Source organism: Argiope bruennichi, chromosome 6 (genome assembly GCF_947563725.1).
Source record: "Argiope bruennichi chromosome 6, qqArgBrue1.1, whole genome shotgun sequence".
In the NCBI taxonomy this organism is placed as follows: domain Eukaryota; kingdom Metazoa; phylum Arthropoda; class Arachnida; order Araneae; family Araneidae; genus Argiope; species Argiope bruennichi.
The window spans coordinates 56,877,358-56,904,136 of record NC_079156.1 but is presented as its reverse complement, the minus strand read 5'-3'; the positions used below and the strand labels follow the sequence as shown (position 1 = coordinate 56,904,136).

The following is a 26,779-nucleotide window of genomic DNA, read 5'->3' as shown; positions in this document are numbered from 1 at the left end:
AAAATTCTTTTTTTCATCATGTTAAGGTGGAAATGTTTATTAGAATATCCTATTAAAGAAAATTTGCCGCTATTTATGAATTGCATTATCAAAATAATATGTTATAAGAAATTATAAGCAAAATGAATTGGTTTTTATGATTTAAAGGAATAGCAGTTGTAAGCAATATCATAAGAGGGATTTTTTTCGAATGACATTTTCAAATACACAATAGACAATTTTGAACACCTCCACCACACCAGAAAGTAACTTTCCCCACTAAATAAGGCACAGAACGTTTCTTCAATGAATACACCAGAGTCCCACCCGCCCAAACTTAACCACAGCTTTCGGCCGTTAAAGACGAAGACCCGCAGAAGATAAAGCAAATGCCCCAAATTAATTGCCGTCGCTTCTGTGTGTGACAACGTAGCATCTCCTTGAGGTCGATTCGAAAAAGGTGACGCCTCGTGCGAGCCCCAACTGGTAATTACGAGGTACAACCGGTGGATCCTGAGGGTGTGTCGCAGGGACGTGTACTGCCCGATGGACGCAGCCGGTTTAATGAAAAAGGTGTGAAATCCTTCCTTTTATTCTGTTGTAAAGATACTTCATTTAGATATGGGAGAGGGAAACTTTGGAGGAAAAAAAATTGTAATTATATTCTTAGGGTATCTTTGAATAGGAAGAGCTAGTTTTAATATAGAAAATTATGAATTCTTTAAAGGCGAAGAATGTTGTACACAAAAATAGATTATTCCTAGTTTGAAATAGATATATTGATCTATATCGTGTTCAAAAGAAAAATAATGGACATAAAAGTCGTTGTTTTAGATTGTCCAGTTTTGATTTTCAGGAAATCACACTACAATTAAAGATCTGCAACCAAAATTTTTCACTAAATATTTTTTTAAAATTTAGCTCAAAATTATATGAAGCCACAGCTTATATATTGAAACTTGAACATTGAAGTTATTACTTGCTTCAACTTGACTACTTACTAAAAACTAATTACTTTGGCTAATAACTTGACAGCCTCCTCTATCAGAATTTTTCTTGTAAATAATTATTCATTTTATCACATATATAACAGAATATTTCTTCAATGTTTCTTAATCAAGAATTCCGGAAAAATCTGTACTACAAACATTCAGAAACAAATAAAAAAATGATTACTCAATTTCGCTTGTGAAAGGTATCTTCATAGATTCAATATTAAGTCGCATACTCAAAATCACAATTTAATATCTAATTTAATTTTTAAATAAATGTTATAATTTTAAGTGATATATAATCATATTAATCAGAAATAGACATCGTAACAAAATGATAATAGTTTAGAAATGGGATTCTGCGTACTGAAACTGCAGTACTGGAATCAATTCAAAGAGCATAACTTTTTAAAGATTTATCTTCATTAATTTTAAATACAGTGATTTTCTATAAAATAAAAATGTACAATATATTGAATGATACAAGGAAATAATTCAAGCTAATAAGTGAGCAACTCATAAACAGCCATCGGTTAATGATAACATAATTATATTGTTAATGTACATATATTTTTAACTAAATTTAATAACTTTTGAATTCATTCATAACAATTTCAAATATTGTGCTAATTTGATATCATTAATGACTTCTATCCATTTGTTTCTAAACGATTAAGTTCAGCTAAGAGCTAATCTTGTGCAATTCGCGTAATGGTTTTCAAAATAATTTTCTAAATTGTCTAAAATAAAATTGCGAAATTTTAATCAGTTATTATTAATAATTACTTATTAAAATTCTGTGTATTTTAATATGATTCAATTAATTTTGACTATATATGATATCTGTTTGATCTCAAAATAAAAATGTATTTTTCAGTGCATTTTTCAAGATTTTTTTTTTGTCTTTCGTACAACAGAGATTTCGTGAAGGAAGTTGTTAAATTTCAGTCAGCAGATGGCGCAGATAACATTAAATTTGATAATACTGGTCAAAGTAAATGGAATTTAATCATAATTTTACTCTTTGTTTGATATTTAGTTGAGTCTTAAGTGCTAGAGAACTAATGTGTCACCAAAAAAATATCAAGGACAGGAGCAGTTTGTACTAATACATTGGCTAAGTTTGCGATCATAATTTTATAAATACAGATAAAAATAGATGTAATAGAATTTAATTGTAATTTTTCAATACTTATAGAAACAGATGACTATTGATTATAATTTCGTCAATGATGATAAAAGCAAATGGCATCTAATTGTGAATGCCTATAAAAACAGAAACTTGTGCATATAATTGTTATTCGTAAAATAAGTTCCCATTCAATGAATTTTTGGTTCCATTTTCAATCAAAATTAGTTTCCTGTTTTATCAAAATTAGTTTCCTGTTGCGTTTTTAATTTTGTTGTTGTTTGTTTAATACATTGTTAGTTAGTTGATTTTTCTGAAACTATCGAGTTAAAAATCAAACCACAAAGATGAATATTTTTTTAATAATTTAATCTTTAAGCCTTATTTGAAATCCTCTGAAGAATTGAATATCTCTCCAAAAAAATTGAATGTTTAGAAAAATTGGAATAATGAATTTGGTCTTTTGACCCAACAAGGTTCTTTTAGAAGAGTTTTCTTGATTGTTCTTGCAATATGTGGATGGTCATTGTCATATCTAAAAATATGACTATTTCTATAGTCTTTCAGTATATCCTGAGCGTATTCGTTCAATTTCTTTTTTTCAAAATTTGATTTTGATTGTGCTACTTTAAGTCTTAAAATTCTTTATCTGGACAGATTTTGGTGGTTTTTCATACAATTGTGTCACATTTTTTAATCGAAATTTTGATTAAAAAAAATCTTTACAAATTGTATTAGAAGGGGTATTAGGTTAAATGTCTAAAAGTAAATGATTTCTTTCTGCTGCAGATTTTTTTTCTCAATAAAACATTGAAACAGTATACTTCCAGAAAATTTCAGGATAATATATCCTACTTTGTTTAAAGGAATACTGCCAATGCCTTGTTTTGCAAGCAACATAAGTCAGTAAAATTCAACTTCAAATTATCAAAATTTTTTTGTTTAGATTACAATCATTTTTGGAAAATAATAGTTTTGAGAAATGTGGTCATCAATTTCCATACCAAATCATAGCGGTTACCCATTCAGTGACGGTTAAGCCTATTTTTGCGCTGGATTAAAGCTTCGGTTTGATGTTTATTTCTTGATTTTTTTTATATCTTCTTTCCTCTGACTGAATGGAGTATTCGTATACCGATACAAATATAAATATTCTTATATTGATTTGTATAAAACGTTAACGTACATACACAAAAATCACTTACTGTCAAATGGCAACAGTGAAAAAAAAAATAAGAATCGATATACAAATAATTTAGACTGTTTTATTGAACGTTTTATAACACTTTGGTAATTAATGGAATATAATTATCAGTGCTCTGGAGGATCACCAGAGCTGTTCAGTCAGAAGAAAGAAGATGTAAAAGAAATCAAGAAATAAGCATCAAACTTGAAGTTTAATCCAACGCGAAAATAGGATTAGGCGTCGTTGAGCGAGTAATTGTTAGGATATGATATGGAAAATGATGAATTCCCAAAACTATAATTTCTCAAAAATGATTTTAAATTAAAAAAACTTAACTTTTTAATAACATGAAAAAATTTACTGATTTATGCTGCTTGCAAAACATGGGTTTGCCTTTAAGCAAAGTAGGAAACCCATCTTGTGACTTTTTTCTTTTAATATTGCTCTATTTAAACGAAATATAAAAAATGGCGCCCAAGAGTATCTGTAACTATGACTCCAATGTCACGATGAAATTCAAATTTTTTCATCATAGCATTCAGCAGCGTGCTTTTTCCAATGTTAAAATTAAAATTTAAAAATTGCTTTTCTAGACATGTAGGATTTTTATTCCGCCTTTATTCTGTAGCATATACATTTTTTTTTAAAATTTACACTTACAGTAAATAGTAAGGGCCGCGGTGGTCTGGTGGTAAGGTCTCGGAACCGTAGATTCGTGACCCGATTCCACCGAAGAACCGTCTTGTAGCGGGTCTAGTACACGTTAAAACCTTCCGGGCCAAACGTCCTCTCGCTGGTGTGGCGTGGTGTGGAGAGGCGGGTGCCAGCTCCGGTGTCGTCCTCGTTATCTGACCGCAGTTCAAAATCACGAGGTCCGTCCCAAAATAGCCCTAGTGTTTCTCTATTATTTTATCCATGGCCTTGCAGCCTAAAAAAGTCATTAATGTGGACGAACAAGTTGGTCATCAAAGGTGGCTAGTTTCTAATAAAGTTAAATTATCTTTTAAATAGATGTTCCAAACGAATAAATGAAGAGTTCTGTCAGAATTTTTGAAATATATGTGTTCCTGATTCCTTTGTATGGAATTTGAGTTATTGTCGATATTCATTTCAAAAGAGTTAGTCATATTTCAGCATCCAATCGATTCAAAATGGAATTAGTTGGTGTTGAATTCTATTTTCTGAGCATTGAAAGCATTCTATTTAAAAATGTGTTTTAATTTCATATGTATTTTTATTTTCTTTCAGAATCCAGTCTAACTTTTGTATTCTTCTGCATTATTATTTTTATAATAATCTTGTTTAATTACATAAACGAAATTGGAGATTTTTATCATCTATAATCACATTCAAACACATTTTCTTCGAGCTTATATTTCTTTATACCCGGAACTAATGAAGTTTTCTTACAGAAAACGCCCTGAAACTATTTCATATAAAAGAACAAACCGACTCATTGTCGAATAGACAAAACATCCCTGTCCACGGGAAACAGTAGACACAATTAATCGCGTTAAACTGGATATAAATCTTACTTGATGCATATAATTAATTGTAACTTCCCATTGAAATTCATCACATGGTAAACTGTTATGTGATAACAGTCTTTCCAAGCATTAATCGAAAAAGGGCGATGGAAATAATTTGCCATGGATATTATCATTATCTTATCTCAAATCTTTTTGTAGGCACGATTAATCTTTGGAAACTAAGCCAAGGTAAGAAGCGGTTTTAACGACTTTCAGTATAACATTCTAATTACTAGTTATTAATTTCTGCCATCTTCTGTTGAGCACACAGCGTTTTTGAGGAGCAAACATTGATTCAGGATTATTGATAACATTGCTATTATGTAAGTGCTGGAATTATCGGTGTTCTGAAGCTATTATGTAACAAACAGGATTATGATGAACTTTTGATAGTGATTTACTTTCTAATTTTAGAGATCCATTCGCGATGAAATTTTTTTTAATATTGTCGTTTACAAAAAATAAGTATTTTAATCATAAAAAAAATGGACTGATGAATTCGCTAAAACTCTTATTCTGAATTTCTCATAGTCAGAAAAAGCAATTTTTCAAATTATATTCGTCTGTGTATATGAAAATTGCATATTCATTCGAGATAGGTGACAATAAAATCGATATCTGATATTAAAGGCAAAATCGTTAACATTTTGGTCACAATTGCCCAAAAGTAAGCAAATATTTGGTCTGTATATCCGTCCATGTAGATTTGAATGCAATAATTTCAAGACATAACGAATTGATGAATGAAATTTAGTGCATGTCCTTTATCATCAAGATTTGGCAGTTTTATCAAATTTTGATTCAGATTCATTAAAAATCATAGACTGACTCTCCGACCTGCCTGAAGGCACACTGATAAAAACATGAATGACTGGACCGCTGTAACAGCAACACAACTGTACAACAGGAATTGTGATTGAATTCTATGGTCCATCACCGGCCCCGATACAGCCCTTCCATAAGGATGTACGTCCCGTCATAGATGAGAGGAGCCAGGTCCCCACCTTTTCGTGTACTCACAGGGGTGGAGAAAACCAACACCCTGCCGGAAGCTTCTCATCCTCAATTACGAGGTGCCCCCCCCCCCGAGGATTCTTCAAAATAGTGGGCTGTCTATCGGTCTTTTTATTCAAATATACGAGAATGCAATAATTTAAAGAATCATTAAACTAGATGATTTAATTCTTGCAAATGATCTTTAATTGAAATTTCAGATAAAATACCCTTTTTTTTACTAGATCCACCAAAGAGCAGAATACTTGCATTTTTTTCATACAATTGTGAATATGACAAAAATGGGATAGATGAGTGAAATTTGGTATGTGATACAGACACTGTAGTTCAGACAAGTGTAAGGGAGTGTATCCAAAATGCATAGTAAATTTTTGCCGCAATAATGTACCATATTTATGTATTTAATCCAGAAATTCGACAATGATGCAATGTTGCTGATGGATCTCAAATAATGCATACTATAAAATTTCAAATAAATCATTTCCTTACTACACTGCTTTAAGAAATTCAGCAAACAATTTCCTTGCGTTTAGCTCTAACTGCAAGAAGGAAAAAAAGAAGCTTTACTCTACACTACATGCAACTAACTATTCATTCTTTCTTCAATTTACCAAAAGTACTGGAATAACAACGAAGCGTCTTCATGCGAAAGTTTAATGCACTACGAAGAAAAATCGATTCGATAAGACGCCGTGGGTAGGGTGAGGGGTGAAGTAAGAAGATGGAGAAGGGGGGGGGGTCGACTTCCTCCAAAATTAAGTACGCAAACAAAAGATGCCTCCTTCGAAGTTACTCTTCCGTCCACTTTTAAAAAGGAAACCTCCGCCGTTCCGTTGGACGCCACTATCTTGACGCTATCTTGGCGCAACATCTTGGCGTCCCAATAAATCAACGTCAAGCAATTCACGTAATCTCCAGAACCATAATTGAGTTTAAAGTTTCAAATAGAATGCAATTATCTTGTTGCATCATCTCTGCTCGTGTGTCCCCTTCTGCCCAAATTAAATGCCAGGGACATTCTTTCCTGGAGGAGGAGATTTAAGGAGAAGGATAAAGGACAACGGATCATTGAATTTTTCCGAGGCACTGGATGGAAGTGTCACAGGAAGAGGGGGGTCTTTTTTTTTTGGCCTGCTATCTGTGGAATTAATTTATAAAGAATGCAGATTCGTTTCCTTGACGTTTTGATCATTAAAAGCGGAAGAGTGAAGATATTTTTAAGAGTGACTTCAACCGTGAATTATGGAAGCCATCGTGATTTTGCTCTATCTTGATGATGTCTGGAAGCTCATATTTTTCAATTTTGGGGTAGAAAAATAAAATTGTGATGTTTATTTTTTTATCTTCCAAGGTAACTGTCATATGAGCGTATTTAGAGTTCATTTAAATTAAAATTATTCTAAGGAAAATGTTAAATCCCGGTTAAAAACTTAGAAGAATAAGATATATTTTACTCGTTTTTTATTTAACTTGATCTGTTTCATGTTTGTAAATAAATAATTTTGTTATCGTCCTTTCGCTCGCTTCACAATATGCTGTACTCTCAAATTTTGCGGACTTTACGACCTCCACACTAATGTAATATTTTAATATTTTCAAAACATCATTAAATAATAATATATTAATTAATTTTTTATTCCACACTAGTAGTGCCATCTATTATTGAATTTAAAAAGTGATTTCATGAAGAAAATAATAATATTAAAATAAATTATTTTTAGTTACTGATAAAATTCTTTAAAAATAGTTTTTTTATTTAATTTATTTCTATTTTCCCTAAATTGCTGCCTATATAATAAATACATAGAATATAATCCAGTGAAGTGCAATAAAATAAAAACGTCAGATCAGAATTTAAAGTTCTATTTTGAGATTAAGTCTAATTTGCATTAAATGTTTCTTTAAATTAAAAATCCTAAATTGGAAATATTTAAAATAAATAGTTATTTTTTTTCTGTTTCAAAAAATTATTTCCATTATAAAATTCTGCAATAAAAAGATTAGGTCTGAAAAATATTAATAATTTTTTTAAATATTTATAATGCAAAAATTAATTAATTAATTATTAGAAAAAATTTTAAAGGTTTGTTTTATAATTATATTATTAATAGTATAAGTGCTTAATTTCACTATGCTGGGCCATATCTATGGTTAAAAATTGCAAAGCATGTGAGCAAGCCCAACTTCGTTTGATAAATCAAGTTATAAAACCGTAAAGCGATTGCTTAGCAGATACTTTTAAAAAAGCAATATAACATAAATAGTAAAATTAAATACACAATGTGAAATCGGTGAAAATGTCTCTAACAAAATAACAAACTTGATAAAGCAAGTGTAAAATTTCATATTTTGTATGAAAAACTAATATTTTTAAGAAAAGCGAAACTTTAAAAGAGTTCAAAAATTAGTCTGTGATTAAAAAAATTCTTTATCGGGAGAATATTATTTATTTTCATTGTTCAGTAAAACTTGTCCTAGATTAATCTGTTACTTCTATCTTTAACTGAAATTTCTTTTACTTACTCTGCTTTAGTTTTTTGCCTCTTTTGTAAAAGACTTGTAAAGAATGTTACTAAACAAATCATCTACTGTTAGTACACTTTGAATTTGAAGTTTGTTAAATTTTCCCGAGAATTTCTTTATTAACTGATATGGTTTTTTGTAGATTTTTAAAACAGTAATTCTGCTTTAAATTTTGATTTACATTAGAAAATCAGAATAAATTATTGCTCAGCGATTGATAGTATTTATTTCCATTGGTTTCATTTAATGAAATGATTGTGCTTTGACCTTTATTACAAAATTTTCAGCACTAACAATCTACACTCTTACAGCACATTCTACATATCCTATTCCGAAATAACAGTAACCAGCTTTGTAAGTGGGAAGATTCATCTTATTAAATAATTTTTCAACACAAACTAAAGTCGGTGAATAATGTATTCTGTGCGATAGTATAAATAGCAAAATTTGACGAATCAAATCTTTCGAATTAATAGTATCAATGCATAAACACCACATCTACTATATAGGAGGGATCTGTTATATAAATAAATCTACCAACATTTCATAAATTGCAGACCTTGCAACATGCGATTTCTGAATTTTTTTTCTAATATAATTCTCACAAAAACAAATAGATAAATATACCACTGACCGGTAATTTCATAGCATGCTTTAAGTTATAATCGTATGTGTTCTGCCAAAGCGCGATGAATATTTTAAGAAAAGAGTTCTTATCCAATAGTAAGAGAGGTTGTGCATGTGCATCAGAAGTAAAAGCTGGAATTTCGAGACAAAGTAGAAAAATAACAATACAGACAAAGACAATGAGCCATTACTTTAAATTACTCGTTAAATGAATTTTGCATAAAATTCCTTTTTTTTTCCAAACTTGTCTTGTTTAATAAAACAACACATGATATTGTTAGTTAATGTGTTTAACTACGTTTAAACATTATTGTTTGGTAGATAGATAAAGTTATGCATGTTTCTTTTGCACATCGTTTTGTCCATTGAGAATAACTGAGTGCTATTAACGTTTCAAACTAAAGCAATACTAGAATTCTCGTTAAACTAAAATGTTTTGTTTAAAATCAGAATAAGAATTAAAAAGTTAATTAGTTATGTATTGCAGTAATGTAATTAAGTATTAAGTGCATTGTAGTGATGTAATTAAGTATTAAGTTTATTGTAGCAATGTAATTAAGTATCAAGTGTATTGTAGTAATATAATTAAATATTAAGTGTATTGTAGCAATGAAATTAAGTATTAAGTGTATTGTAGCAATGTAATTAAGTATTAAGTGTTTTGTAGTAATATAATTAAGTATTAAGTGCATTGTAGCAATGTAATTAAGTATTAAGTGTATTGTAGTAATTCATTTATGTCATTAAGTTATGTATTGTAGTTCTTGGTGATTGTTTAATGCGACTTTTTGCCGTTATTGCAAAACATTCAGTAGATTAGTTATTACCACTAGTGCATTCAGAGAAATTCATAGCAAAACTTCCGTATGATAAGTAGACGAAAGACGATTTTAAACCATTAGAATTGCTTCTGATTTCTTTTCTGACATCTTTTCTAATTTCGTTAACAGTAAAACAAAGATGTAATAATTCGATTTGTTTATAATTGTCAAAAAAAACAATTCAATTTAAGTTAAAATTTCATCTTAATGTTTCAAATAATTTTAAATTGATCTAAATTGGACAATGAGTCAATTGTAGTTATAATAATATAATATTTTCAATTTATAATCATATAACCACAATTGACAGCAATCAGCATCTTAAGAGTCTCTTAACTTAGTCATGTTGCAGTCAGTATCAAAGGAAGAATAAAATAAATCAACTTATATGCAAGAAATGAAAAGTAAATAAATTCAAAAAAAATTGGTTTTCAAACATTGATTTTATTTCGTTTTTGGGATAAAAATAACAAGCATACACATACAAATTTTCCGCATAACAAAATAAACAATATAATAACAATTTTTTGAATCAATAGTTTTCAATAAAACTAAAGAATCAAATTTGAAAAAAAAATATCGTAGCTAAAAGCTGCAAAATAAACATTTTCATTTTTTACTGATATAATAAGATAACGCCATTTAATAAATTTTTAGCAAAACATTATCTTTGCAAAATATTCTTTTACGTAATCGAAAGGAACTTTAAACCGGGATTTTTTTGAAATAATGTTTAAACAAACAAAAAGAGCTTAAACATACATGTTAATATTTTATCAATTATATAGCAATTAAAGTAACCAATAAAGACAGAAAAATACAAATATTTAAAGCAAAATAGGAGCAAAACGACATGCAATACATAAAATATTTTAAGCTGAGCTGATTTAACATTCCCAATCATTATTTAATATTGAGAAAATAAAAAAAAAACACATTTAAAGGATTAAAATGTTATAAAAGAATTTTTGTAAAATCATTATAACTTATTTCACTGAAATCATTACAATTTTTTTCTAAAAATTCCTTCTTTTTTATATTACATTTTTTCCCTTAAATTATTTTATTATTTTTGTAAATAACGGTTAATCGAAGGATTGTGTAAAAATAAATACTATAAAAAATAATCTTGTTCCAAAAAATTTAAATGAAAGTTCGATTCCTTTATAAAGAAAAATAAATTTATTCTCTCAGAAAATTCAGAATAATTAAAATTTCGCAATACAAATGCATCTATATTAAAAATTAAATAAATTGGGTATTTATATGAAGGCTTTATTTAAGAAAAAAAAAGATACTTAAGCTTAATAAGACTGCAGAAGTCTAGAAGTATATAAAGACATACGGCAATTTGCAGAAATAAAATGACTAATTTTTTCTAAAATGAAAATAATGCATTCTTTATATGATTATAAATATTCATAATAAAATTTTACTCGTCTTATTTCAACCAATAAAGATAATTTAAAAGCAGCATTTAGTATTTCATTTTCATCGACTAAGCGATGAAACTTCAACAACCTTGAATTAAATTTTACGATCGAATACAGAGAAAGCGAGCATTTTAATTTAGATGCACAAACATAATAAAATTATATTTATATATGTATCTAAAGTTAATTTCATTGAAATGTGGGTGGTATAGAAATAAGATATCCACTACTAAGCTGAATTAAAGCATTTCCCCTGCATATTGAGATGCTAATAGGATTTTAAAGGCGCAGTCCCTACTTAATTGGACTTTCTAATTGAAAATATGCTTAAACAAGCATTAAGATTTCTGAAGGCGAATCTTTCTTTTAAAAATAATCAGCATCACTATTTGAAAAGCAGATTGAAAAGAATTTTAAATGGAGGCAAAAAATTGTTTACTAAACAGAATTTCTGCTAGAGATAGATAAAATATTCTCTATCTAAATGAATGAAGTCGAAGATAGGAAAGAAAAAAAAAAACTGAACACACAAAATTAAATTTCTGAATGTAGTGTACAAGTATTAGGAATGGTTGCGAATTATAAATTCCCTCCTCATTTTCCCTAGAAGAAACTCTAGAGGGAAAAAGAACTGAGTTGAAACTATATTAAATTACCGGAAGCTGTAGAAAATAGTCAAACATTAAAAAGGAAAGCAAATACGAAGAATAATAACAAAGAAAAAATAATAATAAAGAAAAAGCAGTGCAAAAGTTCGGAAAATGGCGAAGTTTTCACGAAAAGGTGAAGTTTTGAGATCATTATATTTCAAAACACAAGAATTAAATTAGTAAGATGATAAGAAAAAGAAAAGAAAAGAAAAAGAACAAACATACTGAAAAAGAAATACATTCAGCAGAGCGGAAAATTATACTGAGCAAATAACATGCAAATTGAAAAACGTGCAAATACAAAGAAACTGCATAATCTATGATGAAAAACGGAAGAATATAGAATTAAATTAGGCTTAGCCGCACATGGAATGTTTGCGAAAGAGAAGAGAACGGTAAATACATAAAATGATTCAAGTTTTTGTGACATTAAATACATTTCAAGAAGATTTATATCTTACGTTGGAATGATTTTCCTCGGAAAAAAATTTATTTTTAACATTCTGCTTAAACATTTATTTGCGTTTTGAAGAGAAATAATGAAAAAAATATGATTACCGTAACTAAATATTGAATAAGTGTTTGAATTAGCTAATGTATTTTTTAAGTAATTATAAATGGATTTTATTTCTACCTATTTCAGGTTTTTAGAATATATTTAGCTAGGGAAATATTTTATCTATCTTTATTAAGAGAGAAGAAAAAAAAATTTGTTTGAATATTTTGCGGGAATAATTTTTATCGAATAAGCATTAAATTTACAATAATGTATTTATACTTAAAAGCTCATTTATGTGATATAATGCAGACACTACAGATAAAGAACATAAAATAAATCATTGCGAATTGTACTGAAATCATAAAAGGGGGGAAAGAGCGACAAAAACACAAGTATGCGAGGATGGGCTAAAGCGTTTTAGAAATCAATTTTAAACAATATACAAATGCAAGGCCAAAAGCATTGTACTAACGATTGCATAGTTAATACAATGCATTTGTATAGACATTCGTCATTTCCTTGAATTAAAAAATAATAATATACTGCTCACTAAACGTAGAATTATTCTCAATAATAACAATAAATATATTTCATGTGCATATGATATATAGCATATAAAATTTCGGAAGGTAATATCTTATTTAAATACTTATATTCTGATGAATACTAAATAAGAAAATAGCAGATTCACCGGTAAGTGCCTATTAAAAATTTATATTTAAACTGAAAAATAATATTTGGATATTAATGTTCATACGTGGAATTGGGAAAAGAATATCCCTTCTGAGATCAGTATGAATTTGTATTATCAGAAATCATTTGAGACGTTTTTGATAATGAAAAAAAAGGAAACATATATTCTCGGAAAGAATTTTTTTTTTATAAACAGCGGGCGATACCAGAAATTGGTAAGAAAATACAGATAGCAAATTAAGCTATATATCGTGATTTGGCACAATATTTGGCAATTATTTTCCTAACCTGAGCCATATAAAATATAAGCAAACCGCAGCGTAAACTGAATAGCAGAATCTATTTATTACCAGGGCATTGACAGTGCGTCCAGCGGCACCTACCCAAAACTATGATTAACGCAGGCAGATTTGGCGGCTTAATACTGCAGAGGCTATTGCATTATGTATATGTATATAACAACCTATATAAATCCATTTGACCAAAGCAGCATAGATTTTTTTTTTGTTGAAGTAAATATAAATAACAACGTTCAATAAATGCATGTATTTTTCATGCTCATTTTTGAACTTATTGTGATTGAAATGTTCTAGGATAATGACCTTACATCGAGAATTTCTCTTATTCTCAACCTTGGTAATGCTGGTTTGGTGCACCTCCGATGTTATAGGACAAGAGGTTCACTGGAGCGCTGGGTTGTCCTGGAGTAGGTGTGTGGTATGCAAAAGGGTTGTAGGCTCCATTTTGCTGAGGCTGAGAATACTGGTTGTAGTTTTGGGTTGGCTGGGGCTGGACGTAGTTGTTGTAAGCGGGCTGAGGCTGGGGTTGGTATTGAGGTGCTGGTGGTTGGTACTGAGGCTGTGGCTGGTAAGGAGCAGGCTGAGGCTGATAGGGAGCAGGCTGGGGAGCAGCAGGTTGAGGTGCTGGAGGTGCCTTTGGGATGTCATCACCTTCGGCCTTGAATCCATCCTTGCCGGCTGTGTATCGGATAACCTTCTGTTTGCCAGAAGCATCGATGTAGCCGTATGCACCTGATACAGATCCGTCAGGGTTTCGGGTTTCTTCTCTGAAGACTCCGTCTTTTCCAGTGTTGTATCCGAATTTGTAGTCGCCTGCAAGTTGTTGGCCAATGTTCACGTAGTGGACTGGAGCAGGTTGGTTATTACCATGGTTGTTTTGAGGTTGATGTTGGTAATTTTGGGGAGCGTACTGGTTCTGGTTGTAAGGATACTGGGCCAGACAACCGGCGACAAGGCAAAGGAAAAGTACCTGGAAAATAAAATTTCATTAAAATTCGATGCAATTTATGAGACATTATTATAGAAAACATTTATTCGCTCTAATAGAAAATATGCATTATTCTTATCCTTAAATTTATGTTTCATAGACTACGTATAAAAACTTTTTATACAGAAAATTCACACTGGAATATATTTATGCATTCTCTTTTATACGCAAAAGAAAGTTGAAAGGAAAGGAAATGAAATGCCTTTACATAAACCTTAAAAGCTTTCCTCTGAAGTTTTTACCCTCGCAAATACCATTTCATTTCACTGTGATCATTATTTGCTATGATTATGATTACATATTTTAATGATAATTCCTAAGAAATTTCCAAATCACATTCGAATATCCTGAGTGTTTTGAAACATAGCTTAATACAAAGTAAACAAAGACTGCAAGCAGCGCGTTAACTATTTTCACTCTATTTTTTTTCAAAACCTGAGCGGTACTATAAATTAACTATCACTGCGTTTACCATCCAAAGTAAGGAGTGAATAAGCGTCAGCTAACATCTATAAGTCCCAAATTCCCTCAAAATTCGACAATCCTCAGAGAAGTTTGGAAACAAGTTTAACAGAAAGTAAACATTCGCTACAAGTTATGCATTTTTATATAAAAATGTCATGAATTAGCTATTTTTACTGGAATCATTTTTTCAAAACTAGACCCTTACAATAAACTATTATTATGTTGTACATCCAAAATAAAGGATACCAGGAGCATCAGCTAACGTCTGTAATTCTTTCAAAATACCGCAATCCCCAAAGGAGTTTGGAAACAAGTTTAATGGAAAGTAAACATCGGTTACAAGTTATGCTTTTTTATATAAAACATATCTACTTCCATCTGTTCTTTACTAACACAAAACCATACTGTTCCAGTAAAGTAACAACCCTTGAATTGCGCATACCCTAATTAATTCCCAAAATAAAGGGTAGTAAGAACTCCATCCTATGCCTCTATATCCCTAAATTTCCCCGAAGTGTGTTGTAGATATTCATTATGGAAACTCTGCTGGGAAACTCTAAAGAAAACTCTAAAAAGTGTGGTGCCACCGTCCCTGGAAGGGAGACGGTGAAAAATTAATATTTACTTTGATCCCGCTTATCATTAATAATTGACGGAGGAAGCCAGGGGCCCTTAAAGTGACCTTTTGACGCACACAATTATTTTCAATTAAGCAACTGCAATTACGCAATTATTATTTATGGCTGCTCGGGATCTTCTTAATTGCCTTTCGGGAACAGAGACATGTTCGGAAAAATAGTTATTTATCATCCTTGTGTGTATTTTCGAAGCGAAGGAGGTCGCCTCCTCGCTTTTTAGCCTGCTGAGGGGGCTAGAAATTGGTAATTCGGTTTAATCCGCGGGCGGTGGCAGAATTGGAAACTTAGCGCAATTTGCTTTTTTATTATTATTTTTCCTCTGGTGTGTTTTTAATATTCGCCCACAGAGGAAAAAGTTTCATCGTGTTGTTTGTAGACGCTAATAGATCCAATTATTTTGAGAGCTTCATTATTCTTGGGGAAATTCTGCAGTTGCCCCAATTCTGTGTTTTCATTCGAGAAATAGTTGGTCGTAAGATAGCAATGGAAACAAAAAAAATTTCTGTCTTCAAATTTATAATAAATTGTAAAAATAAATGATTTCACGCCTATAATTTAAATCCCTTCAATAAAAATATTCTTTTTAAGGTTTCTAGACACAATGAGAAAGCATCACTACATCACGGAACTTTTTGATTAGTCGGCTACTATGCACTTTTTGAATCTAATCAATTATGACTACATTCAAGTTAAAGAAGAAGCTACAATAAAACTCCAATTTATCAAATACTATTACTTTAAATTAAATTTGAAGTAATAAATGGTCGATTTTTTTTAAATTCGTGATATGAAGCATTGAAATTTCAATTCATTTCTAATAAAATGGAAAGCATATTGTTCATTATAGAATTAATATTCAAATAATTCGACAGCATAGCAATTTTTCAGAAAAATGCCTTACAAAAAAAGAATATATCTTTGTGAAATTTATCATAAAATTATGACTTAATTTTTAAAGGTACAAATTTTGAAGCATATATGAATTTGGTTTGGCAAATATTTTGCTTATAAATTTATGTTTACCGACAGAAAGTATTAATATTTTTATTTAAAAATAATTTTAATAAAACTATTAATATTATTCATTGATCTATTAAGTTTATCATAAACTGAGTATTATTTCATGTTAAATTGAAATAAAATTTTATAACAATACAGTTGTTTGTAATTGAAAATTTTAAGAGATTCGGTTGATTTCCGAAACAGAAGAAATTTATAAAATATATGTAAGCGATGGAAAACTAATTCATTCACATAAAATAAACCCCATAATATAGTTTTCAAAGAATATTGGAAAATAAAACGAATCTCTTAATAGACCTTTCAAACATCCTGTTGTGCGAAGTTCAAATAATGGCCTCAACAAATGTAATCTTGCTTAATGAAAGGAGTGTAAAAAATGAAACTAAATAGTATAATTTTTTGAATATAGGAAACAAATGAATTGTAAAAGAAATTTTTTTCAAAACTATTTAAAAATGCTTTTTATTAATTCCTTAGTATATTTATTATTACAAGTTAAAAAACTATTCGATTGAAAAAGAAAAGACTATTTCTAGTTGAAACTGATAATTCTAATAAATATTTAATCCATATGTAGAGTCTAATTATTCTTACACATTTTAAAGATTATTTGACCAAAGAATCATGTTCATAATTCCTAACTTAGAATTTTAACATCAGAGTTAAGAAAGTAAGACTCGTTTTCACTTTCTCTGGGCAATAGCCGAAATGTAACCCGTTATCGTCCGTATACAATAGTAGGATGGTTGGAAAATCGTTTTCTAAATAAAAGATGATAAGAAAAAGCGAACACCTGCTTACCTGGCTGATCATTGTTGAACTTTGAAAACCTCAACTGGTGCCTCAGAAAGGGTATTGAAGAGGAAGCAGGAAATTTCGAATGTGACAACTGTTGGTCCACTCTCCTTATTTATACTCATGGGTCATCCCGTCTTTTCGTTCGTAAAAATTCCGATTCCGTGACGTCACCATCGCGTCCTGATGTCCAACAAGGGATTTCTGATAATTATCTTTCTTTTGTCATTAACCTAAATCTGACCAAGGTTGCTCACTTTCTCCTCTTCCAATAGGAATTATCGGAGGTAGAAAGCGAGATCATTCCACAAAAAAGAATGGGGTGGAGCTTTTTCATTGAGCCTTTTCTTTGCCTCAATGCCCCCAAGCTGGTGGAAGCTATGTTTACCACATTCACTTCCATGTTCTGATTCGACCTTCAAAAGCTCAACTTCTTCCTACATTATTAACATATGCAGGACGTTGCCTGTTGTATCTAGAGCATTGTGTTTATTTACTTGAAGATGCGGTATTCTCATTGATTTCCTAACTTTTCAGTTTTGATTTTTTTGGGGGTTATAAATTTTAACCTTTCCGTCATGCGTAGCCTTGTGGAGACAAAAAAAAAGTGACCTTTTTTTGTTATTTGATAACCTGTGGAGGTATTTTCTTTGTTAGGATTTGAGAGAAAAAGGTGGAGCAAATGTTCATCCAGGCAAACGTTCTATATTTTTCTTCTTTTTTTTTATGTAAGTGAATTGATTCACGTAGAGATGTTTGAGATTATAGAAACACTTTGAAAGTGAATTTTACACAATGGAGATGATAGCAACTAGGACTACTGAGATTTTATTTGCTATCAAGAGAAATTAAAATAATTATAAGCGAAAAAATTAATATGACAGCAAATAAAAAATAAAATTAATATGGTAATAGATAAAGTTAATACGGTATATATGAACATTTATCTACGTTTTCTTATACAATGCCTACTATGTTGTTTTAATACAAGAAATAAAATTTTTACTTTCTGCATTTTTTATTTTTTTTAACGACATTTTAAACAATTCATGAAATATAGGAGAAATAATCACTGTTTAAGATTTTTATGTTTCATACCTGGGAAGAAGAATTAAATAATTTATAATCGAAAAGATCAGAGTTCATAAAATACAAACAGGTACTTTTTATATAACAGAAACTGTAACATTTTTTTAAGCTGTAAACCTGAAACAAATAAGATTTTTAATACTACTTAAATTATCACTTATAACAAAAATGTTTGTAAAGATTTTAAGACTTTTATAAAATGTAAGCTTTTGTTTTTTTAACAAAAAGAAAATTAATTTACTGAAGCTTATTCGCATAATTTTTAGGTTTCTATTTTTCATTCCATTGACCTGCTTATCAAAAAAAATTATTCCAACGAAGAATATTAGAATACGTTTTAAAGATTATTTTTTATATATATGTTTTAAAAATAAACCCTTGATGCTTTTAAACTGTTTCGATTTTTTAGAAAAAAGCGGGACAAAGTAATGACTGATTTCTCTTGCAGTGATTTTAATTGAAATTTATTTATTCGTTGAAATACGTTAAAATTTTCTGTATCATGGTGTAAAATAAAACACTTATAAACACTTATTGAATGTACTCTTAATAAAATATTAAATATATTTATCATATAAAATGGAGTGCGATTTAGATAAAGAAAAGAATAATGCATTGCTTATGTATGATGAAAACATTCCATAGTATTTTGAAATTAAAAAAAAACATTATCGCATTTAAGTTAGATAATAGACTTACTAAAATTTTACGTAATAAACAGTTACGTATATGTGTCCCTTACTGCCTGGAAAATCCATCTATGACTGACATTTGAAATCAATGATAAAAAGAAATTAAGCTATGAAAAGCATACATTGATCATTAAATCATTAAGAATGAATGTAATAGATCAAACATATAATTATTTACTTAGGCATGCAAGTTTTCCTAAAATTCATTAAAAGAAATGATTCTTAATTAATTTGGGGCATAAATGTTTATTTTACGTGTTAGTTAAGAAAAAAAAAGAATTTTTGTACTAGTTATAATATTCTATTTAAAATAAAAAGAATTACTTAAAGAAAAAAGTTCTCAAATTTTCTTTTGTCTTAGAAATTGTAGCATCTTTTTGAAGAAAAAAAAATAAACATTCTAATTTGAAATTAATGTACAAAATTAGAAATATAATTATATATATATATATATATATATATTCTCGTTTCTAGTTAATAATTTCCTTTTTATAAGTAATCATTTTTATAAGTTTATTGCAGCAGTATCATATTCATAAGTTAAAAAAAGCATTAATTCCATATATTATTAATTCTATAGCAGACATTGTTAGTAAAAGAAATTAATTAAGATGCATCTAAGTGACCATAGGAAAGATAACATATACGATTTTAAATACTTGGGGAAGACGGTTATCTTTGTTGACAGAAATATAATGAAACCAACTTTTGCTTGCAGAAATCACAGGATTCGCAGAAAATGGACTAATATCCAATATTTTGAACTTTCGGGCTAAATTGTTGTAGGATTGCACCCTTCTTTTAGCTTTCATTAGGAAAGTTTTGATTTGTTAGTATTGGTATTGGACTAATATCCAATGGACTAATATCCAATATTTTGAACTTTCGGGCTAAATTGTTGTAGGATTGCACCCTTCTTTTAGCTTTCATTAGGAAAGTTTTGATTTGTTAGTATTGGTATTGGTACCGTTATATTGGTTCCAAATTAACAGCGTCTTTACCAATAAAAATTGTAGAATACAATCTTTAAAGTTCTTTACTTAATTTCATTAAAATAAACTATTTTAAGTCATTGTAAGTAATAACAATGGTAACATAACGATTTGCAGCTAACCCGTTATATTGGAATTTTTTGTGTAGAATTTTATGACTTTATATCGAATAAGTTCAAAATCTATAAATATCTAGAAGAATATCTTGGAAATTTATATAAAATTTTGATGAAAGTAACAACTTACACTTCATATTCATTCACGTAATAAAATGAAAAAAATATTTTTACTAAGAATATTTCAACAATGCAATTAACAAAGAATGAAGAAAGTATTGCAAATTTGGATTTCCTGACGCATCTTGTAGTAATAAAAATAATATACAATATTATATAATAATATACAGATTCAAAAACATTTTCATCTTCTTATTGAACTAATATGTCAACTAACTCTTTTGTTATAAAATATGGAATAAATTAATTTTGAAATTTATTCAGTTGAAATATAGCTAGCTACCTTAATGCAATTATGCTATTCAAAAAAATTAACTGAAGTTCGTACTGCTAATCGAAACATCTGTTTTTGGTTTGACTCGTTCATTTTTATTAATTTTCAACATTTTCTCTTACATTTATAATAATGATAGCAGCAAAAAAGTGTAGTTGATATTACCGCGGTGTACTTGAATGTGTAAAACCATGTAAAGCATGTTTGTAAAATTTATTTCAAAATATATTTAAAAAATTATTAAATTTAGAGAAAAACTTATAACGGAAATAAAATTAATATGATTGAAAAAGTTAATTTTTTAAAATTTTAAAATGATGTAAAAAAGTTTTTGTGCAATAGTATGTTCTGAAGTTGTTGAAGATATAATTCAACTCCTTACCGGCACTATTTTTGCAACTTTCTAATTAGATGAGATTTTCTGATCTTGAAATGTGTTGTAACTTTGACCGCCCGTGGAACACTAAAAATGTTAACGGCATTCTAGTAATTTTTTATCGAATTATACAAAAAATAATAATGAAACATCTGTGAATGATTTAAGTTTAGATTATAAGTATAAAATTACAATAATGCGAAGCACGAGCAAAGCTAGGCGAATTCACTATTAAGGGGTTAAATATTTGATTAATTAAAAAAGTAATTAGGATTTTGAAAATCTCTTTTTAATGAGCTTTTATTATGCAAGAAATACCACATGCCAGATTCAGCAAACAAAGCCAGATTCAGCTCTTTACAAACCAAGAAATTGGTTTGTAAAGAGTTTTTAATCATATTTATCTCGTTAACATAATAACTCATGCATATATTGAAATGTCTTGGAATTCTAATAATTTTTGTAATATTGCGTAAGATTTTCAAGATGCAAATACAAGTCTCTTTGTTCAAACTTGGGAATCTTAAAAAAGTGCAAAGTTGATAATATCTTTAAAAAAATCTTAAAATGCTTGCTAATCTTTCTCGTCGCATAATCGGATGATTAGTATTCACAAAGTCTATTTGTGGTCAACTACGGATTATTCTCCCCCCCCCGAAGTTATTCCACGCTTTCATTTTTGGTATGAAATAATTGAAAACTGCCGATACATCATTAACTTTTCTGATTAATGAATGCGGGATTGATTAATGATTTAACACACGCGCTGATGCAAAAATTCTTCCCTACTTGTTGTTATTTTATTCAGAATGCATCTGTTATGTGGGCTTGAATTAAATTCAAGAAGTGCTCTCCAATTAAAATATCCATTTGGCGACACTCAAGTGTTGATTGCGTCTAATTTTAGCTATTTGTAACAGAAATGAAGTAATATTAATACATCAAACTTTGTATCTGCTTAGGGGGATTGGATTATGTGTCTCAAAGGTTCATTAACAATAATAAATAATGTTTATAGGTTGGCATAATATCTGTAAATTGTGTGCTGCCTCATGAAAAATCGTTCGAAACTGTCTAATGAACAAATTTACAATTACTAAAGAAGATCAGTACCTGCATCTTGGTTAATATGTGCTCGCTAAGGGAGGATATTAATATTTTTATTACAATTTTTCTTTAATAACATTGGAACATATTATTGCATAAAAACCTTTTTATGCTATCTTAAAATTCAAAAAACTAGTTTTTTACGGTAATTTTTTCCCTTTTTTTTTAAATTAAATTTTAATAAATTTTTCAAAATTTTCAATAATGTAGCAATTTATGCAAAAGATTTTGAATTTTACTATTCACCTGCTGTTGAAATAGAAATCTGTTAAATTGCTAATTCTGTTCACACAGAGTAATTCTTTATTCAAAAAAATTCTTACTATTTTTTTTCTTACTACTGTTACTACATATTTGTTTCAAAGTTAGTGAAAGTATCTCGATTTTTTTAATACAATTTTAGGAATTTACGATAAATTAATAATGCTTTTTAAAAGGATAACATGATGTCATTTTATATTATTCCGGCTTAAAAGATTCTATATTCTTACAAAAGAAATTTAATAATTTGATTTAAAATTGTTTCGCATTTGAATAAATATTATACTATTAAACAAATATGACAAAATTTTAGATATTATCTAGGATTCTTGTCTAAATTGCTTGTTGAAGTATGTGTTTTAAGGCATTTGAGGTACATAAAGCTTAATTTCCTATTTTTGAATTAGAAACTAAATTTTGGTAACAGAAACCCGAAATTTTACTTAAACAATTACAAATTGAAAACCATCAGTGTTTAGAAGATATACTTATATTACTGACGAACGAATGTGAATTTCTGTTAAAAAGATTATATTCTTATAGCAGTAATTTTGTTCGAAAATAAAATTTCATTCTAGATATTTAACTAATTTTTCTTAAAGGAAAAATTAGTTAAATTTTAAATTTACTATTTTTTGAAGTATATATTTTAGAAATAAACACTTTCTTTCATATAAAGTCTTCAATTAATTTGCTGTCATTTTGTATGCTTTCAATATAAAAGTTATATTAATTTCCAATGAGATTACAGTCATGGCATTGTCCTGTTTATTAAAATTTGATGTACACTTATTTAAATGCTTATTTAAATTGAAATTATGAATCTCATTTTTTAAAAATCTCGTTTGTCAGTTTCAGATTTCTTTATAATTGTTTTCGTAATAAATTCTACACTAAGCTTGAATTTATGATAAGGTGTACACGTATACAACACGAAGTATATTTTATAAATATTTAGTTACTTATCTCAGTTAATCGATTTTTTCTTCTTCATTTCATTATCATATTCTTGTACTTTGGAACAGAAAAATATGGTCGCAACATTGAAAGTAAAAAAATACAATAAAATGTTGAGCATTTTAATGGGATTTGTCAATGATCATGATTCAAGCATGGTTTTTAAACAATTTGTTTTTTCAGAAAATTTAACCAGTTTTGTATGTAAACGCCGATTACTATTAAAAAATTAAAAATCACTTTTTTCAGCAGTTAGCGTTACTATAAAAAGAAAAGTGCATATAAATAAAATATATATTTTCTCCTCAAAATTTATCACCAGACAAATCGCATGTCAAAAAGTATTGAGAATCTTATTATGGGGAAAGTGCATTCGATAAATGAGGCAGATTTTATGTATTTTATTAAAGATAGCAGACACTTAGATAAAAATATTTTTGTTGTAATCCGAAAAATAAAACGGACAGAAGGTTACTGGAAGTAAAAAAAAAATAATTTTTTCATTTTATTTGTTGAGGAAATAGTTGGACATGTAAAAAGAAAAAGCATAAATTAAAATTATCGTTTGTCCTAATAAAGAATATATTCAAATATATTTATACCCAAGTAACAAAAGTAACAATAATAAATAAATAAAAATGTGCTAACTCTTTATTTTCCGATAAACATTAAACTGATACAATATATTTATTTGTTATACTTGAGTCTTTATAATCCAGTAAGGAAAATGTCCATAATCATTAGTTGCATTTTATGTCTGTAATTATAACTACCGCGTACATAGTTGTTAACTTACAGAACGTACAGCAAGTAAACTTTAAAATATTTATAGATCTCGACACTCCTTACAAACTTAAACACCTCTTTTGTGAGATTTTATATAGCTTCAACATTATCATCCACATAAATAACTGACGCAGTTGATTATATAGGTGCGTATGTTAATGCAGTGAAACAGCGTCAGACGTCATGTCTGCAATAGAAATAACTCAGTGAGTATCAAAAAAGATTTCATAGATTAATTAGTCTTTTAAATATGGACACTCCCATACCGTCTGTGATAATTTTGTAGGTGACAAATCGTCCAGTGTATCATTATATGTTAGAGTGACATTATCGATCAAATTAGATTGATCACCTCGATTTTCTTTCATTAAAATTAAACAGCGGGACGGCTGGAATGTGCATCAAAAAGATATATGTAAAAGTATTATTATTTCAAAATAAGTATTCTATTTTGAGCACTGATTGGATGAATTTTAAGTAGTTATTTATTTATTTTTTTCAGTTTTCAGATAGGAAATATTGAAGTTTGTTTTCCACAAAGGGTGCATTAATGGTTAATTTGACTGAAAAAAATTAGTCAAAAATTGTTTTCAAACCCAAGTTTCAATAGACAAGGTGTTAATATAAATTTTAGAAGTTCTTCAACGACAAAAAATAACTGTAATATATACTTGAAGATATCAACAAACTTTAACTTCTTTTATATGATTTCAAAGGCATGCAAACGCTGGACTTGTGTTAAACCAATGAACATTAAATATAAAATCAGAAAACCGTTAAATCAATTAAAATTTGTACTGATGTTAAATTTTCATTGCAAAATTAAAGAATTCAATTAAAAATTTTGTCTATTTAAATTTCTAATTAACAGATTTTCAATGTACGGAATGGAAGGAATTAAAATAGACATATTTAAAGTTTCGATGGTAAATTTAGGAAGGATTACACAGAGAATAATTTTTGATAATTATTTAATTTTGAGTTTTGGTTACTCAGGATTCCAATATTCAGATTTTTCGATATCAGAATATTTAGAATTTTAACATATCTGATTGAAGCACTGTAGATCCAAATTTTTATATGCACTGAGAGAAAAGATATATCTTCGATAGTTTACCTTTCAAAACAAGGAGAAACGAATGACTCAAAAATGATAAAAAATATTAGAAAGAGAAGAAATGCCTGACATGAATGGTAGCTTTTTAGTTTTACTTTCGAACTATTTGCTTTGTTATATGTGCATTAAAAAAAACTTTACATTTGATTGTTAATATCAATGAATAGCATCGATTTCGATAATACACAACTAAAAATTCGAAATGAATATTTATCATTACTATTACGCGAATTATTGAATTAGTTTTAGTTTAATAATCTGATTACATTTTCTTTCACTCTTTTTCTATAATTTTCGTTTAGTGCTGTGAATATTAATAGTGTTATTCTAACTATTCAGTATTATTATTAAGTAAATTATTTTGTGTATGTATAATTATTTAAAAACAACTTACTGAAGTTAAAGAATGCGAGAAAACATTTTCCTGCTTTGAAACACAAAATAATATAAAAATTGAAGATAGCTATATCTCAAAACATTTGCCTTATGCGAATGAAGTGGAGCTTTTTATTTTGAATAAAACATCTTTTTAGTTATGAAACAATATTTAAAAAAACAGTAGAATCATGTTAATATTTTTTCTGTAAACGAACAATGAAAGTTCAACTTTTGCAATAGTAAATAATATACTAACCAATAAAGAGTCATTTAGGCAATCGACTGGAAAAACAATGTTCTTCATTCTGTAATAATCATAGATATTATATTTATTTTGATATAAAACTTGTTTGATTAGTTATTTGTTGATTTTTTTTATTTGTAATATGATGTTTTCTAGAATTTGTGAAGAATTTTTATTTAACAAATAAAAATGCTTATCTGAACAATATAATTTTTTATAATTCTCATAGCTCCTTAGATGAAATCAACTCACATAATGCTGAAATCACCTGAAGAATGTAACATGGCAAGTCTAGAATATTGATTTCATTTTGATTTGCTCTGTGACATAACACCACAGGCATTTCCTTTTTTCACTATCAAGATGCTCGTTAGATCTCAAAATTAAATTAATACAACGCATTTGATATATATCATCTGAAAATAAATCGACATTTTTAATGGTTTCGTTTATCTGCCTGCTGAACCTTCTACGTCCACGCAAAAAAATTAAATAACTTTAAAATGTTAGCTTCATCCATTAAATTAATCATTATTATAACTAATTTAATTGAATAAAATTTTAATCTATCTAGCATTAAAACTTCAATTTAGCCAATGAATATAATAACTATAAGTTATTAGATTAAATGTTTCTCCTACTCTCGATTGAAAACCAATTCTCCTTGAATGTTTTACTTTCTCTCCTTAAATACAGGTTTTTATTTCTGTTTTAACCTTGCCCTATCTATAATTTAATTTGAAAAGAGTAATCTTTGTTCTTCATTATAAGGTCTATAAAATTTTATCTTATCAATTCCTTATCTTTTAATCTTCAAATATTGAGAGGAATTTAATTATAGATTCGCATCTATGTGAAAACTAATATATAGTCAGGAAATAAATGGTTATGTTGTAGCTAATTCTTTAAAATATTTAATGGGGATTCAGTTCTGTAGTCCTAAACATCGTAGCATGATATTCTTTTTGGTTTGATTCCTCAATTATT

General features: G+C 28.5%; 1 protein-coding gene across 1 annotated transcript; it reads right to left on the bottom strand.

Annotated features, from left to right (window-relative positions):
- Positions 1 to 10,693: 10,693 nt before the first annotated feature.
- On the bottom strand, positions 10,694 to 17,398 carry LOC129972980 (endocuticle structural glycoprotein SgAbd-2-like). Its single transcript, XM_056087314.1, has 2 exons — positions 17,290 to 17,398; positions 10,694 to 14,344 (listed from the first exon to the last, which is right to left on the bottom strand). The coding sequence occupies exons 1-2, from the start codon at positions 17,299 to 17,301 to the stop codon at positions 13,703 to 13,705; spliced, it is 654 nt and encodes a 217-aa protein (XP_055943289.1). The 5' UTR covers positions 17,302 to 17,398; the 3' UTR covers positions 10,694 to 13,702.
- Between the last annotated feature and the right edge of the window lie 9,381 nt (positions 17,399 to 26,779).